This window comes from Penicillium antarcticum (genome assembly GCF_028974205.1).
Source record: "Penicillium antarcticum strain IBT 31339 chromosome Unknown utg000005l_segment0_segment0, whole genome shotgun sequence".
NCBI lineage: Eukaryota > Fungi > Ascomycota > Eurotiomycetes > Eurotiales > Aspergillaceae > Penicillium > Penicillium antarcticum.
The window spans coordinates 8,841-36,366 of NW_026695303.1; the positions used below are offsets into that span (position 1 = coordinate 8,841).

The 27,526-nt window shown below is 46.1% G+C and overlaps 7 protein-coding genes across 7 annotated transcripts; 4 read left to right on the top strand and 3 right to left on the bottom strand.

The window, feature by feature from the left end:
- Positions 1–375: 375 nt before the first annotated feature.
- On the bottom strand, positions 376–756 carry N7508_004662 (uncharacterized protein; the record flags this gene model as incomplete). Its single annotated transcript, XM_058462728.1, has 1 exon — positions 376–756. The coding sequence occupies one exon, from the start codon at positions 754–756 to the stop codon at positions 376–378; it is 381 nt and encodes a 126-aa protein (XP_058319206.1).
- A 1,372-nt stretch (positions 757–2,128) lies between these two features.
- On the top strand, positions 2,129–5,369 carry N7508_004663 (uncharacterized protein; the record flags this gene model as incomplete). The annotated part of the gene is made up of 11 exons (XM_058462729.1): positions 2,129–2,173; positions 2,336–2,395; positions 2,486–2,512; positions 2,568–2,945; positions 3,009–3,793; positions 3,851–4,066; positions 4,142–4,718; positions 4,773–4,817; positions 4,871–4,887; positions 4,940–4,982; positions 5,289–5,369. The coding sequence occupies 11 exons, from the start codon at positions 2,129–2,131 to the stop codon at positions 5,367–5,369; spliced, it is 2,274 nt and encodes a 757-aa protein (XP_058319207.1).
- Positions 5,370–8,696: 3,327 nt separating this feature from the next.
- On the bottom strand, positions 8,697–9,617 carry N7508_004664 (SDR family oxidoreductase; the record flags this gene model as incomplete). The annotated part of the gene is made up of 1 exon (XM_058462730.1): positions 8,697–9,617. One exon carries the CDS (start codon positions 9,615–9,617, stop codon positions 8,697–8,699), a length of 921 nt encoding a protein of 306 aa, XP_058319208.1.
- Positions 9,618–10,554: 937 nt separating this feature from the next.
- Positions 10,555–12,085, top strand: N7508_004665 (uncharacterized protein; the record flags this gene model as incomplete). Its single annotated transcript, XM_058462731.1, has 2 exons — positions 10,555–11,414; positions 11,830–12,085. The coding sequence occupies 2 exons, from the start codon at positions 10,555–10,557 to the stop codon at positions 12,083–12,085; spliced, it is 1,116 nt and encodes a 371-aa protein (XP_058319209.1).
- Positions 12,086–13,413: 1,328 nt separating this feature from the next.
- Positions 13,414–13,878, top strand: N7508_004666 (uncharacterized protein; the record flags this gene model as incomplete). The annotated part of the gene is made up of 1 exon (XM_058462732.1): positions 13,414–13,878. The coding sequence occupies one exon, from the start codon at positions 13,414–13,416 to the stop codon at positions 13,876–13,878; it is 465 nt and encodes a 154-aa protein (XP_058319210.1).
- A 2,440-nt stretch (positions 13,879–16,318) lies between these two features.
- N7508_004667 (uncharacterized protein) lies at positions 16,319–17,272 on the top strand (the record flags this gene model as incomplete). Its single annotated transcript, XM_058462733.1, has 1 exon — positions 16,319–17,272. One exon carries the CDS (start codon positions 16,319–16,321, stop codon positions 17,270–17,272), a length of 954 nt encoding a protein of 317 aa, XP_058319211.1.
- Positions 17,273–23,613: 6,341 nt separating this feature from the next.
- N7508_004668 (uncharacterized protein) lies at positions 23,614–25,409 on the bottom strand (the record flags this gene model as incomplete). Its single annotated transcript, XM_058462734.1, has 5 exons — positions 23,614–24,230; positions 24,287–24,726; positions 24,785–24,938; positions 24,995–25,163; positions 25,188–25,409. 5 exons carry the CDS (start codon positions 25,407–25,409, stop codon positions 23,614–23,616), a joined length of 1,602 nt encoding a protein of 533 aa, XP_058319212.1.
- Positions 25,410–27,526: the final 2,117 nt, after the last annotated feature.

Sequence of the window (27,526 nt, forward strand, 5' to 3'; positions counted from 1 at the left end):
GCGATCTTGTATTGCCATGTTGGCAAATCGGGCCTCACTGCCTGACATATCCGCGAAGGAAGGCGACTTACTTACTAATCTCATAGCAGAATCGAATTGGGTAGTTGAATAAAGACCATAGGTTGAATAACTACGAATACAAAAATGGTGGATTGTTCTTCCTCTGCAAACTTAATTTGAAGTTGTACGAGGCGTGAGAATTTCTTTCGTGCAAGAGGCATACGCAGCAGAATTTGTTCGAGACGACATTTGCATACCGATTAGAGCACGTAAACAGCTATACTAGATCAATTCCCATTCCGCCACGCATGTTAAAGATACAAATAAAACGCGAGCTCGTCTTCCTATCCGGAAGCTCGTTTTAGAATTGACATTTCACATGCCCTCGCACTTGCACACAACATAGGCGGCGCAAAGGTCCTTGACACCTCCCCCGAAAGAACTGTATGTTTTCTCGGCGTTAATGATCACATCTAGACGTGGCTCCTCAGTGAACTCGCAGACTGTGGTCTGCTGGAAAGCAGTGAGCATGGCACTTGAGGCGAAAACGAGGCCCTCGTGTGCAACTGCAGTGTGGCCCCAGAGCTCCTGAACAGGGCGCTTCACGCCATCAACGGGAACAGCGACGTTGGCATTGGCACCAGAATGTTCGTTCGCGAGCTGGATAGTGGCAGGCTTGACCCAAGAAGGAGGAGCGGCAAGGCCGGAGGAGGTGAGGAGGCCAAGGACCAGAGCGGTGACATTGGTGAGCTGCATTGCCAGATTGGGAGAGTTTGTTCTTTTGGAAAAAATAGATGTTGAATTTGCTTTCGACCTTTCAAAGCATTGAAGGATATGATCTGATAGGGGAATGTTTTGTTGTTATGGTCAGGGTTAAATGCTGGATTAGACTGAGTAAATATAGGTTTTACTGGTTGCTGGTTGCAGATGAATAATTTTTTATGGATTTCGGTCATCTAGCTGGAAGCGTCGCAATTTTCCGTCTTCGCCGAATCTTTTCCAAATTGTAGATGATTATGTTGGGCAAACCGGATCAAGTCTAGTGTCGGTGCCGCATTCGGTAGTCGCCAATTAATGAAGAAACACCCAACAACTAACCATTCTGCAATGTTCAACTACATGAAAAATTTTATTCCCAATTGTTTCGCGCCACCAAGCGCATGTTATCGTGATATACGCGGAAGAAGCATTGTCTGCGTGTTGGCTCGGCGTGGAATTAGGACAATCGCAGGTCGAATGATTAGGCCGTCGATCTTAGAAAATCTTAGTAACGTTACACGAAGACGCCCACAGGGGCGAAGGAACTTGCCGCAGGCGGTGAATAAATTGACAAAAATAGTTCCATTTGGGGTGACCAATAGAAATGGCTGCTCTTAGCCATATCGCATTCCCGGCCGTTGGAGCTAACTGCAGTTGGTTAGTAGATCGTCCATAATCAGTGGAGCCAGTATGCGTTCAGGCTGTGGTGAATAAGCCCGCCACATACGATGAACGTTTTCAGAAAAGAAGATCCCGGGCGCGTAATTTGATAGCATGATCTGATCTAGACGAATTTGCATGGTTAACGATTGGACATGAACGGGGGAGGCTTGATCCCGCCACAAAGGTGTCTCGTGGCATGTGCTCGAATCATTTTGAAGGGAGCCCACCGAGATTACATCTATCCCTAGCCTAGGGAGAATTTAGTCTTGGCCATCGTCTTGGCATCGAGGCAAGACAAAATTATTTCAAGTAATTTCCAGGCTTTTCTCAATTACGTGTTAGGTGAGCTTTCTTACTAGAATGGCTATGTTCGGAACTCTATAGCACTGGATTGAATTGAGTGCGCCCTTCGTCGCATCCCAAAGCTGCACGGTAAGATCAATGGAGTTGGACGCCAGGAATCGGCCGTCGGGCGAGAACGCCACTAAGAAAACCTGATAGGAATGGCCGTCGGCGGTCTGCTGCAGGCCACCCTTCGCCGCGTCTCAGCGCTGCACGTTACTGGAACTGGACGCCAGGAATTGGCCGTCGGGCGAGACCGCCACTAAGAAAACTCACCCCGAATGGTTATCGGCATTCTTCGGCAGGCCACCATCCGCCGTATCCCAGAACTTGTTACATGCATCATATAGGTTGGTGTTGCATCATGGAGTCGGAATTTGCGGCCACTCACGGCCCTGTTTTAAAGGATGTTAGTCTGCTCTATGTTATATAAACTTGACTACACCTTTTTTCAATTGGTTATTGCTTCATCAAGCGATTAGGGTCACAAGAGATGCATTTGATACCTCGCGAAGTATGTACTTTCTAAAGCTACTGGTATCGACCATGAGACTGACAGCTACCTGGGAAGGTCGAGAAACTTATCTTTACTCAGGCCGGGTTCCTGGCACAGAGGCGACTAGCCGCTGGAGTAAGATTGAATCGTTCAGAGGCTGCTGTTTGTTTACTATCTCTTTTACTCTTTCTTCTCTCATCAAGAACCTGAGGCTAATAAGAGTAGGCTTTGATAACAACCGTCCTCCAAGAGGTTAGTATTGTCCAGTGCTCTTTGCTTTTCTTACCAATGACTAAGATATGACAAGGCCATTCGCAATGGAAGCCATTCCGTCGCGGATCTCATGAAGATCGGACAGCATATCTTAGGCCGTCGACATGTGCACCCATCCGTGGTAGGCACGCTTACTCGGCTCCAGATCGAGGGCACTTTTAAGACAGGAACCCACCTAATTACCGTCGATCAACCAATCAGCACCGATGATGGCGATATAAAGATGGCCCTGTACGGTAGTTTCCTCCCGGCACCGGCCAAAGACTCATTTCCTCAGCTCAACGATTCGGATTACGGGCCCATGAAGATGCCAGGCGCAATATTGCCGGCGGATTCGGGTGATATAGTTCTCAGTCCAGGGCGGAAGAGAATTGAACTGAAGGTTATAAATAGAGGGACCCGGGCTGTTTATGTTAGTCAGGGTAGATTCCGATACAATTCACCCCAGCATCTTTGGTACTAAACTTTTTCACAGGTCGGATCTCATTTCCACTTCATGGAAACAAACCCTGATCTCGACTTCGACCGAAAAAAGGCTTACGGTTTTCACCTGGATAAAACAGCTGGGGAATTTGTTCGCTTTGACCCTGACAGTCTGAAGGCCATCACTCTGACGGAGATTGGAGGTCTGAAGACTATCAAAGGCGGAAGTGGCTTCGCTATCGGTACAATTGACCAGACACGTGCTACTAAATTTGTGCAGCGCCTCCGAAAGGCCGGATACCGGTATACACCTGAAGTGACGGAGGTAAATATTGATGTCGAGCCGTGTTCAATGGATAGGTGGAAGTATGCTCTGACTTATGGTCCGACCGTTGGGGATTACATTCGTCTGGGATATACAGGCCTGTGGGCGATAATCGAAAGGGATCATACTATATATGGTGATGAATGTATACTGGGAGATGGGAAGACTATCATGGATGGACAGGGACAAGCGAGTGGGTGTCCTGATGCGGAATGCCTCGATTTAGCCATTGTGAATGCTGTAGTCCTTGACTGGACCGGGATTTGCAAGGCAGATATTGGCGTCAAAGACGGCGTTATTGTTGGTATTGGAAAGTCCGGAAATCCTGACACGATGGATGGAGTCTCCTCCACGATGGTAATTGGGTCGAATACGGATATCATTGATGCTAAAGGGAAGATTATCACTGCCGGTGGAATTGACACCCATGCTCATCTGATCCGTCCTCAGCAGGCGAGTAAAGCTATGGCATCGGGCATTACGACTATGTTTGGAGGAGGCACCGGGCCAAGGTGCGAGAAATACTATTTCCGGGAATCATGATTTTCAATTACTGAACTTGCATATAGTACTTCCTCTCAAGCAGTGAATTGCAGCATAAGCACGAAGTATATTAAACAGATGATGCAGGCGTGCGATCAGTTGCCAATAAACTACGGTATTATTGGGAAGGGAAGCGATTCCGGAAAGCCTGGACTTTATGATCAGTGCGATGCCGGTGTTGTTGCGCTAAAGCTGCATGAAGACTTTGGTTGTACGCCCTCGACAATTGACACCTGTTTAAGGTAGATTGCCCCAAGAAGCTCATTCACATGTACCTTTACACCCATAAAATTGTCGATACTGACCGTCCTATACAGCATCTGCGAAGAGCAAGATATCCAATGTCAAATCCATACCGATTCTCTCAACGAATCCGGTTTTGTCGAACGAACAATCGCTGCATTCAAAAATCGCACCATCCACGTGTACCATGTCGAGGGTGCCGGAGGAGGCCATGAGCCCGATGTGATCAAACTTGTGCAGGAAGCCAATGTCCTTCCGAGCAGTACAACTCCTACCATGCCTTTTACAACAAACACAATTGACGAGCACATGGACATGGCTGCAACCTGCCATCGGCTTTCAAAGAGCAATCCTGACGATGTTTCCTTCCTTGATGGTCGCATTAGGGGCAAGACCATCGCAGCGGAGGACGTACTGCACGATATCGGAGCTATCAGCATAATGTCCTCTGACTCACAGGCAATGGGTCGCTGCGGCGAGGTCATATTGTGTACATGGAAGACGGCACATATCAACAAGTTCCACCGGGGAGCACTTTTTGAAGACAAAGGTACCGGAGCCGATAATCAGCGAGTCAAGCGCTATATCAGCAAGTACACGATCAATCCGGCGCTTACGCAGGGTATCAGCCATACCGTGGGCAGTATCGAAGTTGGAAAATTGGCTGACTTGGTGCTCTGAGAACCATCTGACTTTGGCTTGAAGCCGTGCCAAGTTACCAAGAAGGGATTCATTGCTTTTGCACAGATGGTATGTCCCATATCCTGCCTCAATTCTAGTATTGCGCTAACAATACAACTCAGGGTGACCCAAACGCAGCGTAAGACTTCCCTTCATCAAATGTTTCAAATGGGAATCTCAAGTTTCAATAGTGTCTCAACCGTGGAACCCCTAATCGCCCGACCAATGTTCGCAGTAAGTGCACTCACGTTACCAGTAACATAAGACTAGTAGACTGACCTCACGAATCCAAGTCAATGCATCCCTAATCCAGCGTGATGTTCGTATCCAAAGCAGGTGTTTCACACAAAGGCTCAGTTCACTCCTATAACCTCAAGAAACAGGTCGATGTCGTCAGGAACTGCCGTACGGTTACAAAGCACTACCTTAAGTTTAATAATGCTACTTCTGGGGTGATGGTTGATCAGAAAACTTTGTAAGTCGCATCAATCACGCATGAGCCCAGTGTAGATATTCTAAGGAGTACTGATATATTGGCAGGTGGTGACTTCTGATGGAGTCGAGCTAAATTACGAGGCTGCAGAGTCCCTTCCATTGACAACGGAGTCTTTTATTCTTTAAATACCCAGTGGATGATGCCAGTCTAAGACGGAAAAATACTTTTATCTCAGCACTGGTGAGGTAGTCCAGCCCCCGCTCACATTGCCATTATGTGTGTATGGTAAATTGGACCATGTCGGAAGAACTGCATCTTAACATGCAGGACAGAAACCCATCTATCACATCTTCAACAGATTAGAATAACACTCGTTTTGAATGCAAGCAACTGTTTAGTCGTCGATAGGCCATGTCTTATCATAGCCAATATTGATATCACAAGATTTGATAGATGATAGTAGGGGCCGGAGTATTGGTATTTTTGAGTCACACAGCGAGCATTGATCGTCAATGTGTAGTTTTCATTCCTTCAACGAACCTCATCAACAGCCATTTGATAAACCTTGCACGACTCACTAATACATTTACTTAGAATACACATACCATCTATACGAGACGACAATGCCCATTCCTGTCATGTATAGTCTCACTATATTCTATCATCATCATAATCCTCGGTACTATCAGTGTTGGTGGGTGGCTATAGGCGAAACATCCAGAGGTGACTTGTGGGAATGGGCTGGATCCATTCTAGACTGGCCCATTTTTTGCCGTTTCCGCGTCCGTGAATAGCTGCATGTCGCTGTTGGATAAGAACATGACCGTTTTGCAATGGAAGCACGTATTTGGGATCAATCTTGGAAGTAATTGAAGTCAGTGTGCAAACTATATAGTGCTTACTCCCTTCTCACACTGGGAATGTTCTTTCTTGTTGCAACCAGGATCTACCCTTGCTTCATGCGCTTCATCATCTGGACTGTAGGGGATTTCCTACCAAAGGGCACGACATTGCAGCTGTGGACAGACTCACTTGACGCCACACATGGTATCTACTTAGTACATTTTTTATGATTAATGAAATAGACTGGGCTGCATTCGAAGTGCTGTCCACCGGCAGTAAAAAGATTGAAGCAATTTCACCGGAGCACAGAGTTATCGATGTATTGTTCCAAGCATTGGGTAGGACATAAACCCAAGTAATTTTTTTTACGTCCTCTAGTAACTGCTGATGGTTTCAAGCTGTTCGCGCAGGTGAAATCTACGTTGAAACCATTGCCGAAGTACGACAAGGTTTGCTCGTACTTGACGGTGAGACCACATAGCTTCTCCTGAGATTCACGTACTAATCTAGTTTTTGTAGTCCTGATGATGACATGTCTCTTGACCTTCCACTATTGACCTTTTGGGTCCAGCAGCTACATACGTCTACATGCACTAGTATCTGTCGGCATATCCAGTCTTAGTGACAATGCGGTAAGTAGAGACGTCTTATCCATTCAGTACTCATATTGAACAGCAGAATGACCAGACGAATTTCTACGAGGAGCGATCTCTTGGGATATACGCCCACGAGAAAAAGCGTGCTTACTTCTTGTGGGCGGCATTGCGGGTTTAATATGGCTGCTCCATTTCCCGAAGCCCAGGGGAAACTACCCATGGCTACTCAAAAAATATTTGTTTAAGTGAGCAGTACAATTCGTGCGGAAACTGGTGTCAACACCTACACTGTTCAATTGCCTCTCGAATCCTAATGCCAATATATACCATACCGCATTGGAAGTAGACCCGGGGGTATTGATATTCCTAGTAGATTACCTATACGGTACTTTGCGCTCAGTGTTACATGTACCTCATGTCTCATTACTGTTTGGGATAGCTCCTCGTCTCAGCCACACCCTCATCTTGATAGGTACCTGCAGGCCCACGACATGGCCGGGGCAATGTGGAGGGAGTTTCTTGGCATTGACTACTCCCAATCATGTCACCCAGCCAGCTAGAGGCTTCCGCATGCAAGGACTCACAGCTCAGCGACCCCAATATGGGTGTCACTGGCGAGGACCTGTCATTGTCACCTGACTTTGGCCTCATCATTTTCAGCCTGCCTCCGTCCTTCTACAGTGGGATACGGTAAGTATGAGTCTAGCTGGGTGCTATAAGGCAATAGCGCTAGTCGTGTATGGCAACTGATAAGGTTGTGCTCTCGGACTGCAGTGTCAAAGAGTACGCTGTCAAATAGTACGCCGCAATCACATCGCCTCCGTCTCAAGATTCTACTCTAAGTTCCCCTTCGACGGAGGCGAACGCACAACCATATTTCCACCCGCCTATCTAGCAGCATAGTGCGCTTCCTTGCATCTTATGTCATCCCACAACGCTCTCCACAGCCCCAACCCCTATGAGATCGCCTGAATCGCTGCTCTTTTATCGAGCGAACCGCTGCTGAAGCGATGCTCGATAAGGAACATGGAGCTCCGAACAGCTTCACTATACACTAAAACGACGCGAACTTCTATACGGGAGGTCGTGTAGGAGAGCAGAACGTCGTCATTCTCGGCTGCGACGATGGCCTCAAGCCTGCTTGCCTCATTTCCATTCATTCGTGTTGGCTTTTTGGTCGGCATAGGCGGCGGCATTTCTCGTCCGGGCGAGGACCATGATATCCGACTAGAGAATACAGAGACTGATTCTTAGGGAAATTCCAGGTTCCCCTGTATTGACTATTTAACATGATGGGTAGAGGAGTGATCAACCAGCGCTGACGTGTTGATACAGAGATTTTGGCGCTTGAACGGTGGCACCTTTGGGGTATGCAACTTGATTAGTAACTGCGTGACACTACACCAGAGTTGCTTTCTCTCATAGGCTTTTTCGGCCAGCAAGGGATAGCAGAGAAATTTATGTAGCATTCATCGAATGTCAACTATATATCACATTCCGAGACTCTAAATGTCTCTAGTGACATAGAGGTATATAAATCTGATATAAGTACCGATTCTGAGGATAAAATTACAACCCCAAAGGATTATTATTTCATCTCTATTAGTGAAAAGGGCCTTCTCTTCATGAAACATCGGCTGTTGCAACTAATTACGCGCGCGCGGCTAACAGCTTATGGACAAATATACCGATAGAGAGAGATATTCATCAGGAATTTCAATCGGGAGTTTCCCACCGGTCCATAAAGAAGTTAGTAGGAATGCCAGTTACTCTTTGCTAAACGTTCGATCAGCGATGTATCAAACGACCAAAATTACGAGAAGCTCTATTAAAAAATGCTACGCTGCTTCATACGGGTGCATGGTATACACCAGAAAGCGGAAATATCACGGATATAAGGGACATGGCTTTGAAACCGAGAGAACAGAGACTAAAATTGCTGGGTGTTGAGGATGCCGAAACCCTCGCAAGTGCAGCAATGTTAGCAAGAGCATACTCGCCTGAGGGTCGGTAGAAGGAGGTGAAGCAGTTTACTATGCGCAAGACGGATATTCGAGATTGCAAATGCTAGTTTTACATGTCGGGACAACATGGTGACTCCCCCTTTCTGCTTGCCGCCAAGTACCTCATTGCAACGTTTTTCCATGAATCTTTTTTTTCCAACACGTCGAGACTCGCAACCTTCTTCATCGTCGAATCCAAAGTAGTAATGGGGAGGTGTGAAGCGAGCCAGATTTGAGTTGATGACTTGCCGCGCCAGATGATATTAGACGGATTATGCTTCTTCAAGTCGCTGACAACGTTTTTTGCCCAGACTCCAGGCTCCTGGCCAGCCGAGTTCATATCACCTGTCGAAAACTTCTCGATCTCTCTCTGCAAAACAGTGTAGGGAGAGCTTGATGGAAGGTGACAGACGGGGTCGTTATCGTGAATATTGGTATTCACCCCACCAGTCTTCAGATCGATTACCTTGATGTCGAAAGGCGCTAGCTCTAGTCTCATGTTTTGAATGAGCATGGCGGCAGCTGCCTTTGAAGTGTTGTATGCACTCCAAAACGGAGCACCCAACACGCTGCTGACGGAGGTCTGGTTCACAAGTAGAGCATGGCCATGCGCCCGTGCAGCCTGTTGCAGAAGAGGTAGACACACTTGCGACATGCGGAGGATTGCCCAGAAGTTTAGGTCAAATACCTCCTTGGCTTCCTGGATGGACAGGTCCATGGCTGGCATACACAAGCCCTTGCCGGCGTTGTTCACGAGAATGTCAAGCGAGCCACCCGTGACGGAGGAGACTTGGCTTATGCAGGCCTGAATCGAATCCTCGGATGTAACGTCGAGGATGAGGGTCTCGATTCCCATGGCTTTGAGGGAGGTCATCTTAGAGACATTTCGTGCGGTTGCGAACACACGGTCGCCTTGTTGGTGGAATTCCTTGGCTAGTGCTGCACCCATGCCGCCCTCAGAGCAGCCGGTGATAAGAACAGTGCGAGCCATCACGTTGAATTGGAGGATTTAGCTGTCTGGTTTGATAGTTGTGAAAGTCAAGGGGCATTTGGGTGAATAGCGGAACGAAAGGAGGTGGTTTGTCTTTATATTCAATTAGTCTGCGGATAAGGTTTAGCAATTATTGTGGGTCTACCCGCATATCCGGCGTGACACGGACTTCCGTGACACGGAGCTCCGTGACAAGAAGCGTCATGCGAATCCTGGCAAGGGCGCACTCTCAACAAAGGGGAATACTCCATGGATAATGATGAACGTTGGCCCAATTATCGTCGGTATCATATATTTGACTGGATGGAAAAGTTGGATGTTGGTCATCAGTGGCAGACTAGACCTCGCTGCCTGCCGGGTCTATGCATTAGACCGAAACCCAAACTCACGAACTCAATCTAACTCACAGGCAGGGCGTTATCGATCGTCAAGCCATATGTATATTAAAAATATATCTTAAAAATCATCAGACACTTGTGGTAGCTTATACTATTCGCTTTATTACAACTTGTTACTCACCGAATACGTAGGAATTCTTAAGTCAACAGGTCCTGATGCGTAGGAACGAGCTGGCTTACAGCACTACTGCTGGGCTCCATCGAAGCCCTAGAGATAAAGGCCGATAGCAAGTGCGTCTTACGTGTTGGAGTAAAACTAGTTTGCTGACTTAGATCTAACTTGATCCGGCAAAACATTGCACGATGGACTACCTATAGTCTCCAGCCAACCTTTCTCTTGCGTGCGTAAGACGAGGAGAATTTGAGCCAGCTCAACACAAAGTCCGGTATATACTAATTTCGACCGTCTTAAATCCGGTCAGTTCGAGTCCGATCGCAGAAGCTTTGACAGGTGGAGCAACCATATAAAGTTTGCGAGCCACTTCAAATCGTCGAAAGCTTTTCAATTGATTGCAAAGTCACACGATCTTAATACGACCATGCCTGAACATTTTGATTCTCTCAGCTTCCATAGTGAAACAGCTGTCGTGACTGGGACGACACATGGACTAGGGCTGGCTTTTTGCGACGAGCTCGTGCATCGGCACATTGGCACCCTCATTATGGGAGTACGAAATGTTAAAAGGGGTGAGGAAATCAAAGCAAATCTCCTGGAAAAATCAAAATCAATTGCGGGAAGCTCCAATGTTGTGATCCACGTGGTAGAGCTTCAGATGGGCGACTTTGAGAGTGTAAAAGCTTTTTCCGACCTGGTAAAAGCGCACACGCGTACGATCGATATTGTACTTCTCAATGCCGGTGTGGGTGGTCACGATTTTCAGATCACACAAAGCGGCCACGAAAGGATCATGCAAGTCAACGTCTACTCAAACGCGCTCTTGGTCCTAGAGTTACTTCCATTGCTAGAGGAAACGGCAACCCTCAAATCTAGACCTTCGCGCTTGACTTGGGTCGGAAGTTTCGTTCAGATGAACCATTCGCTAGTAAAGCAGCCTGTTCCCGGTGACCGACCAGTGATGGAATACCTTGATGACAAACTTTTTTTCGACGGTAGGAGTCGCTATCAAGACTCCAAGCTCATAGGGAGTATGGTCATGAAGCAAATGGCACGACGAATCGACAAAAATTCTGTCATACTCAACGAAGTTTCACCGGGCCCTGTGTGGACAAATTTTGGCGCGGTTTACCCCTTTTATCTTCGAGTCTTGTTTGGGATCAAGGTTTTTCTCTCATCTAAACCAAATTCATTGTCCGAAGGTACCAGCAGGTATTTGCACGCTATTGCGCTCGTTGGGAAAGAATCGCATGGTTCATACATTAGTGACTACAATATAGCACAGTACGTTGATTGGGCTTGTGAAACGGCAGATCAAAGAACCAAACTGATTCAATCAATTAGAAGAGCTCCAATTACCGACTCAGCAGAAGGAATTGCTTTGCAATGCAAAATATTCGCTGAACTAATGGAGGAATGCAGAAAGGTGGACCCTCGTGTGCCTCTGCTATGAATTTTCCTGTTGCAAACGAAACCGGTGTCCCTCAGCATGCCTCCTACTTATCCTAAGTGACAAAGTATTGTCATATCGCTCTTGTCATGTCGTTCTGTACTGTGAGAAATACTTATCAGTTTTTTCCCTTTTTGGTTAAGCATTGAATACAGACTATGTTTCTATTGGGTAAAAATCGATAAAAAGCAAAGGACAGAAGGAGATCATGATTTATCTCTGCCCTGAACGAGGTGCATCTATGTACAGTGTAGTGTGCATCCTTCCTAGTATCCCCGACGTTGGTCACGAGTCCACTGCTCTATCCTTTGTGGGCAACCTCACCGGCTTCGTCAACGTCTCTCTAGTCTACAAGACCACCTTCACTCGCCCAGCCAGCCTCGATGAGGTACGCGGTAGTGGCCCGTGGGGCGCCAATATAATCGCTGCTGCCGGCGGGTCTCGCCAGCCCCCTGCGCGCAAACGAGGGCGGCCTCGGAGTATACGCCCGCCGAGCAATAGATGAGTCTAACATCACAGTAAAAGGGAACAAGCGACAATCTGCTCGTGTTGCACAACGTGCGATAGAATCCAACCAATATTATTCCACTACATTCTTCCTATACCTTCAGGCATGCCCCAGCCTACTTTCTGTAGGTTGTTGCATTTTTAGCCACAAGGCTGGATCCACTCATCGGGTTATCACGTGATGTGACAGAGGACAAAATGGCGAGCCAACTTCCTTGTTTGTCACACTTTCATCAAGCCTCCCTCATCTTGCACGCAGACATGTCATCGACACACAACGGCCGAAATCTTAACTCTGCACCAAATTATTTTTGCGGAGTATGTGGGAAAGAACTCCGGAGAGGTAAGGCCCTATTGCGCCCATGCCATGTCTGTAAACGGAGTGGCTGTGGAAGTGGCCGGTGGCTTAGGTTGTACTGATCGAAAGGGCAGATTCATTAGTGAAAAGGCACGAGCGCTATTGCCTTAATCGAAAAAGGAACCCTCAGCCTCCACGTCGAAAATCTTGTCTCCCTTGTATACGGGCGAAAACACGTTGCGATTCGCGCAAACCGGTCTGTGAGACATGCCATCAAAGAGAAAGACAATGTCTATACACGAATGACCCATCCGCTACCCGAGAACCCTGTCACAATCTTACACAACTTCCTCCTGAGTACTCGCAACATACTTCAGATTTTTCAAATTTCGCTATGTTGCAAAATACTCCGAGTCGTGTATCAGACCACTCCTTAACATCAATTGTACCGCCGGAGCTATGCATGCCTCAACCGTCGAGTGACTCTACACTTAGAGAACGTGTGCCAAAGGGGACAAGCTCTGGCAAGTCTCATGTGGCTAATACGAAGAAGCTGGTGGAAATGCCCTCCCCAGTTCCCTCAAATATTTTGCAGCGGAAGATACCTGGCGGATTTGTACTTTCTCCCCTCAAAAATATGGTTTCTCAAGTATTGTGCTCATTTCCCGAAAGAATGATGGATAAGCACACCTACCCGCCTTTTATCCACCCCCTCGACAATTAGTACGTCAAATATTACTCCATGCGCAGTGAATCCAATTGCCGTCTGCCGAGATATATGCCGCAGATTTCCTTCCCGCCACGAAGCAGACGACATGTCTTTCTGGGACACTGTTGCTCAGGAACAAGAAAGAATATATGATCTGCGCTGTTCGTCCAGTAAATGGGTACACCTTGCGTCAGCGCAAGCTATAACAATTTATCTTCTTCTTCTGACCTCGAATCGCGATAATGTGTTACCACATCATCCGAATTTGCCAATTACCCTGCTGTTCACGTTAAGAACGAACTTTGAACATCTACATCGAATGCTGTCTGGTTATACGACACCAACAAAGCAACCTGGATGTCGACAAACTTGGGAGGATTGGGTCTTTGCTGAGTCTAAGCTACGAACAGCGATTGTTTATTTCATTCTCGCATCTTGCTATGATGTCGACTATGGTCTTCCATGTGACCGTGACATTGATCATGAGTTCGGCGAGATTGAGCTTCCAGCAACGAAGTCTCTTTGGGAAGCAATCGATGAGATTTCATGGTACAAAATACTTGACCTTGCTATCTCAGGGCAAGATCGTGCCCACCCGGTCGAGAGTAGCGAAACAAGGCTAAACTATACTAATTTAGTAGAGCTGAACAAGTTCCACAGTGGCCCCGAATGCCGCGCTACTATGGAGTGTGATCTAGGTCTCAAATATCAAGTTGAAAAATGGTATAAGGAAATGGACGAACTGGGAATGCTTGTCTCACTGTGCAGTGTCATGAGTGATTAGTCCGTCGTGCTTGTTCTATTGAACATTTTCAAATTTCCATTCATATGAACCCCTCCTATTAAATTAATGCTTCAAATTGTCAATTTTTTTTTAATCAGTGAGGGATTCTCTCCTTATTGGAGGGCATTGATTGTTAATACAACTTTCCAATGCTCAGAAATGAACATTGCAATAATCAGCATAAACGTTTTAATGGCCGACCTATGTTGCGGCTCAATCCACCCGATGCCCATCGTGAGCAACAATGGCGTTTCCGTGTGTGTGACGTACCACTCACTCATACAACGTCAAAGATCCGATGAGATTAGAACATACTTTATCAACAAAGTAATTAACCAATTCAACAGCCAAGCCAAGGGAAACTGCAGCTTAGGCTGGAGAGCAGCGCTTGACAAGGCATCAAATGTTTCGCCAACGCGTGGCGGACTTTGCTATTTCCAATTTCGCATTTAAATTAAGCAGGTATACTAAGACGACTTTCAAGTTCAGCATGCCAAGTCCTAGCCACCAGGCTTCAGGCGGTACCAAGGACGCTCAGTCTGCCAATTCGGCTGTAGCAAAAACTACTGAAGCGATATGCAAACAGCATGAAGTATACGTTGCAGAGGCAGGATTTGAGTGCATACAATGGCATCCTCTATTGGGATCTATCAGCATTGCCTATCAATCCATTCGTTGAGTTGGACCTATCCGAGACAGACTGAGTAAATTATGCATGCGCCCTGACGGAAATTACAGCAAAAGGTCTACTGTAGGTGCAGTGAAGTACCAAGAGTGCAAATTTATTGCTTTCAGTTGCCACCGCGCTTGCATGCGTCATTTTTAGTGCTCGGTCACTGAAATCCAGGAAGTCTGGGTCGCAACAGCGATAGTGATTACTAAGTCAGCTTAAAAGAAACTACAATTTTGTTTATGGCATGAAACCGTTTTCTATTTATGTTCCGATGTACTCACCTGTGGATCAGGATTACTGTCGGGATCTAAAATTGAGGCAGGTCTGTGTCAATGGTGCGGATGCATTTTCATTCTGAGTTGCGGCCTCCAGTCTTAACTGAACACCGTAACATATAACATCAGCTGGCTGGCCCTCATGCTATTCACAGTGTCCACAATCCTCACACCAACAACGTCGTTATGTTGAATGAATCTCACACCTTCATCACCATAACTTCACCGTCCCTCTATTAAATCATTCCTCACCTCTAGACTCATCTCTCCCATCCCTCTATTATATTTCCATCCAAATTTTCGGGGCGCATTTTCAATAGCAGTCTTGATCATATTCCGTGGTAGCCGACTAGCAGAGGGACCGTTGGGTTTTGAGACGAACACAGTCCTTGTCCTTTTGGTATGCCAGCGATTCCCTTGGGTTCAGGCGTTTTTGTGTCGGCCACGACGCCCCAAGATCCTGTCGTGGACGGCGCATCCAGTCTATCGATCTGTGTCCGTATCCGCTGAGCTTCCTGCTTGAGCTTCTCATTCTGGGTCCTGCCAATGTTAAAGCCCTCTCGGCTTCGGTCGTGGCTTGGATCAGCGAGGTTGCTTGCAGGTAGCAAATGATCCGTCGGATCTCTTTCAATGTTACCCATACATTGTTGAATCAGAAATTGGGGCGTTTCCACGGGTTATGAGTTTTTGTGGGTCTGGTCGTCTTCTTAGCACGTCTCCTGGGTCGGGGTGCTGTCGCCGGTCAAGGCTTTCCGTCGCGTGGATCTATGTCGCTCGCTGCGTGTTCGTGATTCCGCTTGGCAGACAATCATCGCGATTTTCAGTTTCCCGGCTCTGTTCATATATCTCTTTTGGGTGATATGCGAGATTGGCTTTCTCGGATCGTGCTTGTGAAATGTCAGCAAATCAAACTGGATTTAACTTTGGAGATTATCTTTCCAATACCATTAATACTGTACAGTTTATTTGATTATGCCTATCAAAAGAGATCACATAAAACATGTGCAAGAAGAATAAAACTGATGGTGATGGTACTTGTAGAACAAGGGAGGGGAATTTCGATAGTACCTAGATCAATAAATCTTTGAAGAGCTTTTTGGCTCCTTGGGCATTGGAGCGGGGACAAGTGGTCTGCCACTGCCACCATCTAAAACAGAACCAGAGTACACCTACGTTAGCCTCGTGAGGTTGAGCAGTTATTTTTCCGTTCCCTGACATTTTGGCCGGATTTGAAAGGACACGGAATTCCGTTGTCGTTCGGATGAAAGCCTTACCCGCTCCCGACTCCGTGATAGAGCCGTCGAGGCAAATCTGACATAGCGTTTTCTATAATACAAGAGTGGGGCCTTCTTTCATCTGTGCGGCGAAATTATTGCCGGACTAAAGTGAGATACTTAGTACATTCTGGCCAGAGCGGGATGTCGCAGCAAGCATATATGTTGAAGCCTGTTAAGCCATTTTCCTCGCACTTTACCGAAGATTTTCCATCTCAATGCCCTCACGTACGAAAGCGCAGTCTGAGGCTATCAGCCGCGAGGCGCAAGTGTTTATCGACAAGATTCCGCGAATGCCATGCCCAAATATTCTCGCACGCTTTCTGACTGGGCCAAGCACTGTCCCAAAGATTCGCTCCCGGTGGGCGAAGATGGAAGACCCGATCGAGGAATCCGTGATCGCTACACAACACCTTGAATTTGAACACACTGTGATCGCTGGTGTGCACATTTTGATAATCAACCCTCCTATCATCAAGCTGGGGATGCAATCGAAAGTTATGTTGAATATCCATGGAGGGGGTTTCATCGCAGCCACAGCTAGAGACAGGAGCGCTCTTCTGATGGCTGGTGAGTATGGAATCAAAGTGTATTCCGTGGAATATACGTTGTCACCCGAGGCTCGCTACCCTGTGGCGAGGGACCAATGTCTTGCCGTCTACAAAGAACTCACGGCAAGCTTCGGCGCTGAGAATGTTTTTGGCATGTGCACCTCAGCCGGTGGGCAAATTATGCTCTCGCTTTTGGCCTTGGCCCAGCGCCAAAAATTGCCAATGATGGCTGGACTCGTCTTATATACACCAGCTGCGGACTTGAGTGCGAGCGGAGATTCTCCAATTACGAATGCGGGAAGGGATGTCATGCATCCTACTATTGTAGCTGCTATAGCGAAGAAGAATTATATCGGCAAACACGATACGAAGAACCCCCTAGTGTCGCCACTCTTTGCCGACTTCGAAGCTGGCTTCCCTCCATCCGTGATTACAACAGGGACCCGGGATGTTTTATTAAGTGGTAGCCTTAGGTTGAGTTGGAAACTGAGGGACGTCTCGAGTAGGGTCGAGCTACTTGTTGCTGATGGCATGTGGCATGCATATCATTGGGAGCCTGAAATGCCCGAAGCCATTCGCACCAGAAAGGAAGTTTACAGATTTCTGGATAGCTTGATTTAAGCAACAATGTATTTGATTTTACAAGATATGTTTCTGATTTCACCCAACGCATTCTGAATGGGCCTTTGATCAGGTTTTGAGTAATATACTTTTATACTATAACGTATTCGATAAGCGAGCTGGCCACCCCATGCGAGCTGGCCACCCACCTATTAAATCTACCATTATTATTGAATTTTTCAACCACAACATAAATTCAGTAAAATTGAAGCTATTCAGACATCTCCGGGCACCTATTTCTCCTATGTCCTAGGTTGTTACAGAGGCTGCATCGTTGTGGTCTCCTCTTATTGGTCCGATTCGGCGTCGGCGATACAGCTCCATCTCGACCTGAGCTAGCTTCATGAACTATTCCGGTCCTGAAACTATTGATATAGCCTCTAGAACCGATATTCCACCTTTATGAGCTATTCGCTTCCTCGTACGCTTCCTTTTCTGGGTTGTTTTCGTATTAGCGGCACGTAATTCGCGGTTTTCCTAGCGCATAATCGTAGCGCCGTGTATAGCTAGATGGCAGCCTTTCACGATCTACTCAAAGGCTTTTTCGGCGCGCGAGAGGTCCTCTTGTAGTATTTTCTTAATAGAGGAAGCTTGCCGGCGTACGTGCTTTACTATATACGGGGTTTTCGGCGTAAAATTGCGGCTAGAATCGCTTCCTCGACTCGGAGGAGGTGGAGGAGTAATAAGGCGTATATTTAGCTTCGAAATCACGCGATTCGGATCAAAAGGAGCGATGCTAGCAGCTACGAAGCTATTAAGAATAGTTTCCGGCTTAAATGCCTCTCTCCGGGCCCGAGGATAAGCTATAAGGAAGTCGCATTTATCGATACGACTAATGCAAAACTTTATTTGCGAGTCTACTAGCTCCCCGTACGCCCGTTTTAGTACCCCAAAACAGCCGATATCGAGAGGTTATAGGAGGTAAGAGGAATGCGACAGCATACAGATTGGTATAATATCGTTTTGAGAGCAAATCGAGTCAAATTGAGGCGTAAGATAGCTGCTATGACCGTCGAGGATAAGAAGACGATACCTCCCCTTCGTCCGGCTTGTAGTCGATGGAATAAAAAGCTTTTGGAGCCAGTTAAGACCTATTTTATCGGTTGTCCATCCATTATTACTTAATTCGAAGCGCCAGTCTAATAGGAGGTTGGTATCCTTGAACTATGCCTCTATAAGGACCTTGCCTTTGAAAATAACGCATGGCGGAAGCACCCACCCTCCCGCACTAATAGCTTCAATTAAGGTCACCTATTCGCGGTTTCTAGGTTGCAAAACGGCTCTCCGACCGTACGTTCTCCTTGTAATAACCTTCGCAGTAGCCGTAAGGCCGAGGGCGAAGCCAGTTTCGTCGAAATTGTAGATATCGTCGCCGACAATGCCGTACTTTTCGATCGTAGCTTTCACGAAGTTAAACCACGTTGAAATCGCCTTTTTATCCTCGCATTAAGCCCGCCGGTAGTCGTACGATCGCGAGAATTGAGTAGAGAGGTCAGGGTGCCGTTTAACGAAGTTTTCGACCTATTTTTCGCCGACAGTAATAGGTGGAGTTAACCCGCGCGCTTTAAGTAGTAAATCAGCTGCTTCTCGTACTATACGAGGCCGAGGAGCAGCTCCACGATCGTCGAGTGAGAGGATCCAATTATAAAGCGATTCCTCCTCGAAAACAGTCAATTTATGGCTGTTGGCGCGAGTTTCGGCGCGATAGGTGATGCCATTAAGACGCGCCGAGAGCGTGGAGCGGGGGACATCAAAAACCGCTGTAGCTCTACGTACAGAGCTAAATTCTTGTTTCTGAATAGCTTCAATAGCTAATAAGATCCTACCCTCTTGCTCTACACGTTTTTGAGAGCATTGAGAGCGAATTGGCGGCATGGTAGGTTGTTGAATAGAGACAGTCTAATTACGCGGCGCGTTTTTGATGGGGTGGCCAGCTCGCATGGGGTGGCCAGCTCGCTTATCGAATACGTTATACTAGAATACTATAGTCAATTGATACATAACTAATTCTCAAATATAGTATAAACAAACTAAAGCAGGAATAACAGGATTCTATTGTGGTTATATTTAGTCTGTTGAAATTGGATGTCTACTGAATTGGGACGCATTAATATCAAGGCCAACGAGATTGTTTAAGTCTGATCTTTCTCTTCATAAGAGGAAGACCCTATATAAATGAGAACTCTTCTCCTGATCCATACTCTACTTGGTAGGTCTAATGCTGATCACCAGATTCATGCCTTATATGTCAGGCATCTAGCCTGGATGCGCCATGAATCTCAACATAGTCTCCAAAGGTATCTAGGTATTGTGAAGTACTAATATATATATATTAATGAGGGAACACGAAGGGGGACCCGACCCGACCCTGCCTGTCTGTCTGCGAACCAGATCGGCCGCTAGGGGTAGTAAAAATATAAGAGAGGAGAGCACATAGAGGTGGCAGTGAAGAAGAGGGTGTGCCTGTGTCTCTATCCTGCTAGTAGGAAGTCTTATATATCATAAAAGCCTGAGTCATCCGATACACCGCTAAGTTAATTTATGAATCATACAGTAAGCAATTCCCCGACTACTATATCGACGCTTTGTTCACGCGAACTTCTACTAAATGTGTTATAATTTATCACCCCAAAGTTGCCATTTAAAAGCTGATACATAATAAGAAAGATCAAATATTTTGAATTACAGACTTATATCTTAATTTTCAAGGGGGTTATACCATAAAAGTATCTCATAGTTTAACAGAACCAGCGTAAAAAAAACTGTATATTATTTTGACAAAAGAGTAGCTTTATGAATGAAATTATGCAAAAGTTGGGTCTGAGTTAGGTCTGAGTTGGGCTTTATTGGTGCCCCAGTGTTGGGTCCGGGTTGGGGATTGGGTCGACCCAAATTGGGTTCTGCGGAAGCCTAGTCGCAATGAAGCCTATTGCAAAACTAATCTCACCCAAGTTATAGATATCGTATTGCGCTGCGGCACTTTCTATACAAGATCAATACAGCAGATTCGGACAAATGCCCGTGTGGAGAAGGTTCTTAGACCCCGAAGCACGTCCTACTTCAATATCAGACCTTTGGGAGTCTTACGAAACAGCTTTTGACCAGTTGTCGTAGACAAGGGTTTCTAACCTTACTAATCATAACGCTTTAGTGTTAGACCCGCTGGCGATCCGCTATACCGCCAAATTCATGCACCCGACCGGCCTACTAGCTTAGTTTCAACACGCTAAGCAAGAAGAGTCCGATAAAGAAACAGGAGACCGAGAGGTTATAAGAGCAGAGTCCCGAAGACGCTAGGTACTCACTAATACTTGCTGACACCGTCAAGGGTAGAGAGAACCTCGATGCGCTATTTGAATACACGCTGCCAAACTAGGCACTGAACAACGATAATCGACAATTGAGGCTAAAGTGAGGATGTCGGAGAACGGGGTTTTATCTTGTTGCAGCAGGAATTGGCTAGCATATAGAGCGAGAGGTGTCTATATAGGATATGAGCTAAGGACAGGGGAGGTGGACGGTGTATCCCCGCATTTATTATGTACTCAGCGACTTATAGCGTTGAGACTCTCATTTGTATGGGGGTTTTGGGGTTACGATTGGCTTATATATAGGGCTGGTGCTCTCTTTCGTTTCGAGACTAGCCTATATTTCTGTACTAGAGTATGATCAGGCGTACGGGACACGAGTAGACCTTGACATTTCCCATGGGACGCCTCCCATGGGACTGTCCATGGGAATTCCCGTGGGACTAATTTTGGTCCCATGGGAGTGGGTCCATGGGACTAAACATCTATGGGAAATTCCCATGGCGGGACTAGACCCCCGTGGGAACTCCCATGGGAGTTATGGGAATTCCCATGGGACTGTAAACAATGCAAACATTAGCTATCTCGTGACTTGTATAAATAATGCATTTCTTGGCGGTTCCGAACGGTATTTTATTTACAATAGCTTTTTTCTAAATTAAAGATATACTAAATAATCACAAAACTATGGTCAAAATATATCAAAAGTAATAAATATTTGTTAGTCTCAATACTCGCTAAAACACCTTTAAATTACCGTATTTTATTATAATAACTCAGCAATTTATCCATTATTATTATGGAAATAATGTATAGATGGGAAATTTTGTTAGTCCCATGGGAGTCCCACGGGAATTCCCATGGCGGGACCAATTTTTTTTTTTACTCCCATGGGAGTGGGTCCACGGGACTAGACCTCTGTAGGAACTCCCATGGGACTAAGTCCCATGGACATGGGACTAGATTTTCGCTAGTCCCATGGGAAATGTCAAGGTCTAGACACGAGTTCTTGCTTTAACTAAAAAGGAGCGTCTACATAGCTTTTCGATACTAGATAAGCTGTAATAGGTAAATAGAACTTTGATTGATTGGGATACACCGTCCACCTCCCCTATCCTTAGCTCATATCCTATATAGACACCTCTCGCTCTAGATACCAGCCAATTCCTGCTGCAACAAGATAAAACCCCGTTCTCCGATATCCTCACGTCAGCCTCAATTGCTGATTATCGTGCGTTATGCCGAGCGTGGGCTTGAGCCTAATTCGGCACTATATATTCGAATAGCTAGCTAAGGCTCTCTCCTTCCTTAAGCGCTGTATTAGCAAGCGGTGGTAAGTACCTAGCGTCTTCGGGACTCTACTCTATGACCTCAAGGTCTCCTATTTCATCATCGGACTCTTCTTGCTTAGCGTGTTAAAACTAAGCAAGTAGGCCGGTTTAATACATAAATTTGGCGATGTAGCGGATCGCTAGCGGGTCTAACACTAGAGTGTTATAGTCAGTATAGTTAGAAACCCCTGCTTAAAACAGCTTATCAAAAAGCTGCTTCCGTAGATCCCCGAAGGTCTAGCATTAAAGTAGGACGTGCTTCGGGGTCCAAGAGCCTTCTCCACACAGGCACTTATCCGAATCCGCTGCATTAATCTTATATAGGAAGTGCCGCAGCGCAATACGCATTAAGCGTATCTATATCATGATCGATAAGCGGGGTTTAGATAGGCCTTCGTACAACCGTAAGACCTTCTTATTCGGTCATTCCACTAGGCGCTTTGTAGGCTGAGCCGTCCTTTCGCTCTCCCATTGCTTCTTCCAGCGGTCCTAGATCCGCCCACGGACCATCCGCTTAGCAGCAGCAGCAAGTCGGATAATCGGTTAATCCGCTCCGCCGGTCGCACCTCCCGCACTTTCGATAGCCGCGAGTTTCGCACTGCTATCGGCAACTTCATTGCCAGGCACCCCGTTATGTGCGGGGATCCAGCGGAGGGTAACAAATGTCGAATATTTCGATCGAAGGGTCCGTACGTGATCATATATCAGCTGGAGCACGTACTGACCCGACGGTCGTTATGGGTTTTGGACCGCCTGAATAGCGGCCTGGCTGTCAGAGAAAAGAATCACTTCTCGAGCCTTTGTGGGTGTTGCCTTGTTGTTCTTGATCGCCCTTGCCTGTATGCTAACCACCCCTCTAGGCGGGGTGGTAACTAGGAGCCAAAAACGCCTTCGAATTACGTATAATTACGAAGACAACGCTCCAAAAGCCCGCCGAGTATGCTAGATTCAGCGCTAAATCAAAGCCTATTAACTTACAATACAATCGGTAGCTATTCTGGGAGAAACAAGTAAGCGACTTACGCGCTAAATACTAGAAGAAAATGTGAAACAGAACTCCGTATACAAGGCAAATACCTACCCAGAAAGTACCTTTGGGTTTAAAAGCCTTTATTGATTTCGCAGTCAAGGTATACAATCAAAGAACTAGGACCCCGCGATGCAAAAAGGCGTCCGGCACCTTCAGAGCCACGTACAATGGCCTTACGGAAATATGGAGCTTATAGAGATGTAGGCCATAAGAGAAACACATATTTAGATAAACCTCGTTTCTAGCTAAATGAATTTACTGGTGCTTTGATTAAGATAAATGCATTTAAATTGACGCGTTTCGCGGTACGTGGCCCGCTCCCATATGAAATACGTTCACTACGGGATTTGTTACGGAATCTAAATGCCATTTAGTAGGAAAATATCGTATATACTTGATTTGAAATATATGCGAACGGTAGACTTTTGAGGAATAAAATATTTTGTACAGAAAATACATTTTTGTATCATGTTGAAATCAACGTTGCTGTCCAAAGTCTCTTTGCTGATAGGTATGTTCTTTGTTCACCAAACAATAAAATCCCGGGAAGAATCAGCTAGGAAAGACTGGATTTGGCAAGGACCAGGCTCTACGCGAGGGAGAGCACATGTCTTGCGAAGACCGGATGTTGAATTGTCAAGATCAAACCCTATATAAGATAGATAATCTTGATCACAGGGTATACTTGAAAAGCGGTGACTTGTCCCCCATCTCCAGGAGCTGCTCGTCGCTATATTTGTCCCGTATCTCCGACTCACTCATCATACCGTTACGTTTATTTGCATAAACGAACGAGACTTCGAGAATCAAGGCTGCAAGAAGAGCTGATCCACCAAAAGCCAATGATAACCCAAAGCCAGTAGGATAAGTAGGACCCTCGCGATCAAGATACATGTAACTGCCAATTATCCCTCCTATGTTGCCGACACAGATGTTGAATGCGCTTCCAATGGCACGGCGATTAGAAGGAGCCAGGTTATTCATTGTCCATGAAGTTGTCGCAGGATGAGTTGGATAAATACCCATACAAGTCAGAATAATTGCGAAGAAGCCCGGCCCAATGTGAGCTTGAAGTTGACCCTTGAGACCCATAATGATAGAGTATCCAGTAATGATCAGAAGAAGCGGGGCTACAACGAAGGGCATACGCCAGTAGAATCGGTCGGATAAAGTTGAAAAGAATACCGCGGATATGGCACCGGCAACGTAGGGAGGAACCGTCATTAGCTGGGCATTGGTGCCTTCGAATCCCATTCCTTTCGTGATGGTAGGGAGGGTAAATTTGGTTCCTTGCCAAATTTCGTCAGCTTTTTATCCTGTCAAGTGAAAGAAATGATAGGCAAACCATATGAGCAGGCAGATTGACACAGTAAGATGTAAGCTAACAGATACATCCGCCAGTTCATTATCACAGCTCGGATTTCTTTCCATGAAGTCTTCTTCTTTTCCTCCTTGAACTTTCCACCTTCCTTGATGAAGTGTTGTAGCTCTAGATAACGAATCTCATCAACTTCAAGCCATTTCCCAGATAGCCTTGGGGAGTCAATGAGGAAAAAAAAGCACATCACCCCGAGAATCACCGTTAGCAACCCCTCGAGCAAGAAGATCCATCTCCACCCCTCATAGCCACCAACCCCATCCATTTTGGCGATCCCTGCCGCGAGAAGACCAGAGAATGCACCGGACAAAGCACTTGCGCAATAAAACAATGATATACGGGTTGCGAGATCCCTCGGCATGTACCACAGTGAGCAAAGGTAGACCGCACCGGGAAAGAACCCAGCCCTAGTGTGATTCGAAGTTAATCGGCAAGGTCAAAGTTCGAGAAGTAGGAGTAACATACTCAAAAATTCCCAACAGAATTCGTACAGCTAGCAGTCCCCCAAAATTCTGAACGGCACCTGTCAAGGTCGTAATGATTCCCCAACTGACAATCAAGATACCCAGATAATAAGAAGGCCGGGTGAAAGTCTTGAGGAGGATATTACTGGGTACCTCTGGCTTCAAATTAGTTATAGATCATTTGAAGGAAATAATTTGGCCTTCGACTCACCGAGAAGAACATATGGGATGAAAAAAAGACTGAGTGCAATGTTGTACTGAATACCACTTAATCCCAGGTCCTCCGTCAGTCCAGCAATTTTAGCATTGCCTATATTAGCTCTGTCGAGGTGGGAAACTAAATATAGCACAGAGAGCATCGGGACTAGTCTAATGTCAACCTGTTAGACGCTCGCCGTTAGTACTTTTCTATAGCACGGTGTGATGGTCCGTGCCTTCTTTAGAACTCTCTTCTTTTTTTCCGTATCAAAATTGCGGTAAAATTCAGCGTCGTCTGGAGCGAGACCTAGCACCTGGATATCGTCGATGCACGTAATGTTCGAACATTCCTCCACATTTTCAGCCTTTCCTCGTTTTTCATCTTCAAGTTCATCTAGAGACGCTCGGTGGGAGTTTGAAAAAGGCATAGTGCTGTTGCAAGCTCAGGATTCAATAACCCAGATATCTGGATGTTGAAACCGAAAGGACCATTGCGATTGTAGTTTTATATGTAACAGGGGTGGGCGGAAAAGGTCGATTGCACCTATAAGTACAAATGGGGGCGTGCGGAAAATTTGGCTGATCAGTCCTAGGCGCTGACAGAAATACCCTATCAATTGAAGTTATTATTTTCGATCACATCGCTATGTTCTTGGCAGCATCTGCTCCAACACAGCTGGGTGGAATGCCAAGAATTGCCATGGCCAGATAGGCTTCCCCGCAACAACCCTTCCCCGCAGTTTAGCTCAATCTGGGGTACCCAAGGATTTGGTCAACTCAGAAACGAGGTTTAGTACGTCTTGTCCATTAGGCTTGTTAAAAGTAGCGTTGTCTTCTTGCCTTAATCAAGTTGTGTCGGTTATCCGCTCCACCCCCACAGCTTATCCGCTCTTATCCGCCAATTAACTTGCTCTTTTCCGAACGCGGATATACTGTTACGAATTGTCCATTGAGAATCAAATAATTGCAGGGAAATGTATAGGGAATTAGAGATTACTTCGTCGAGAAATATCCACCCAAGTACCAGAACTTCATTTTGCCCGAGAAGTATAGGGTATATTCTCTACCATAGGTGAGTCCATCATCATTGCTATTACCTGATACGGTCGACTTTGGCTTCGGTATTAAAATATAGCTCAAAAACGATATTTAAACATATCTTCGATAAAAAAAATTTTGATATACCTGCACAGTCGTGTAGACGAAGCGGCTCAGGTGACGAAAAGGGCATGGAGATTGTACAGGGTCTAGGAATAGCTAGTGAAGTTGGCCAAGATAGTGATGGCGGTTTATCACCGAAACCTCATCAGGCCAATAGGAGGATACCACAGCTATGTAGCATAAGTACAAGGCCTAGACATAGGAGAAATGGTGCCCTGGCAGGTCTGAATAGCTTCATTTTTGAATTAATGGCGTTATGGTGCTTATTTTGTCTATTTAATAGTAGCATGTTTGTCTGGGTGGCCAGCTCGCTTGAAAAAAATACGTTACAGCAATTTCAGCATGCTGTTCTGGCGTATGTACGAATATCAGCACGGACCTCAATCCTTGCTGGTCATGTATCGCTCCCGCTTGTACAGGAAGCTTCCCAGGCTGCTGCTCTGGGTTGTGATCTAGCCTCCGATCCGGGTCACTGTGGATCCTGCGGCAAGTAGCTTGAGATATTCTCGTTCCTGTGGTAATCATGACTTGCACTGATATGACGCATTTTCGACAGTGCCCGCTTGCAAACCCAGCCTACTGCACAGGAGCTTGTGCAAACTTCTGTGCTGATCCTTTCCATCGCGGATTCTATAACACTATCGCACTTCTGTCATGCTTCTTTTCATTATCCCTTCATACCACCGAATTGAATTGTGCTAAGCGCGTGTTACCTGAAATGTCCCTCTGGAAGTTCTTGTTGTGCTGGTACCTGTACTAATCTCAATGCGGATTTGAATAACTGCAGATCATGCAATTCTACGGTGATTATATTCCCCAGATTGATCCCTTATTTCGTCCATTAAGACTAGGACGCCTGGTACAGGGTCAAAAAAAGTGCCAATCGGCCCAAGTCTGCTCCAGTGGCGTTTTCAGATGCGCCTCGGGCGGGGCTTACTGCCCCCAGACGGCTGCATGTGTAAGTTACGATACAACGTTCAATTGCTTTGCTTTTTTCTCTTGTTCAACACTCACAAGACGACAGTGTGCAGTCAACTCGACATGCGTAACCGCAGGATCTACAATCGGCTGCTGTCCAAACAACCGTCTATGTCCACCGGTCCTGTCCCCAGATGGTCAGCAATATACGTAAGTGCTCACTTGTTTAAGCCAACAATCCCTTTTTTCTATCATTCTAGTGCAAACTTTCATGTTTGCTTGGTCTATGTCTTGCCTAGCTTGGTTCGTCTGTAATATGTCCGAGATATATTACATGTGTTACACTCACACATCTCGAATGAAATGATCATATGCACATGGAATGGGCCAGTAGAAATCATTGATTGGTCGTGCTTGGTAACTTATACCTTCATCGTATTGACTATCCGTCTTGTAAAATCCCAAT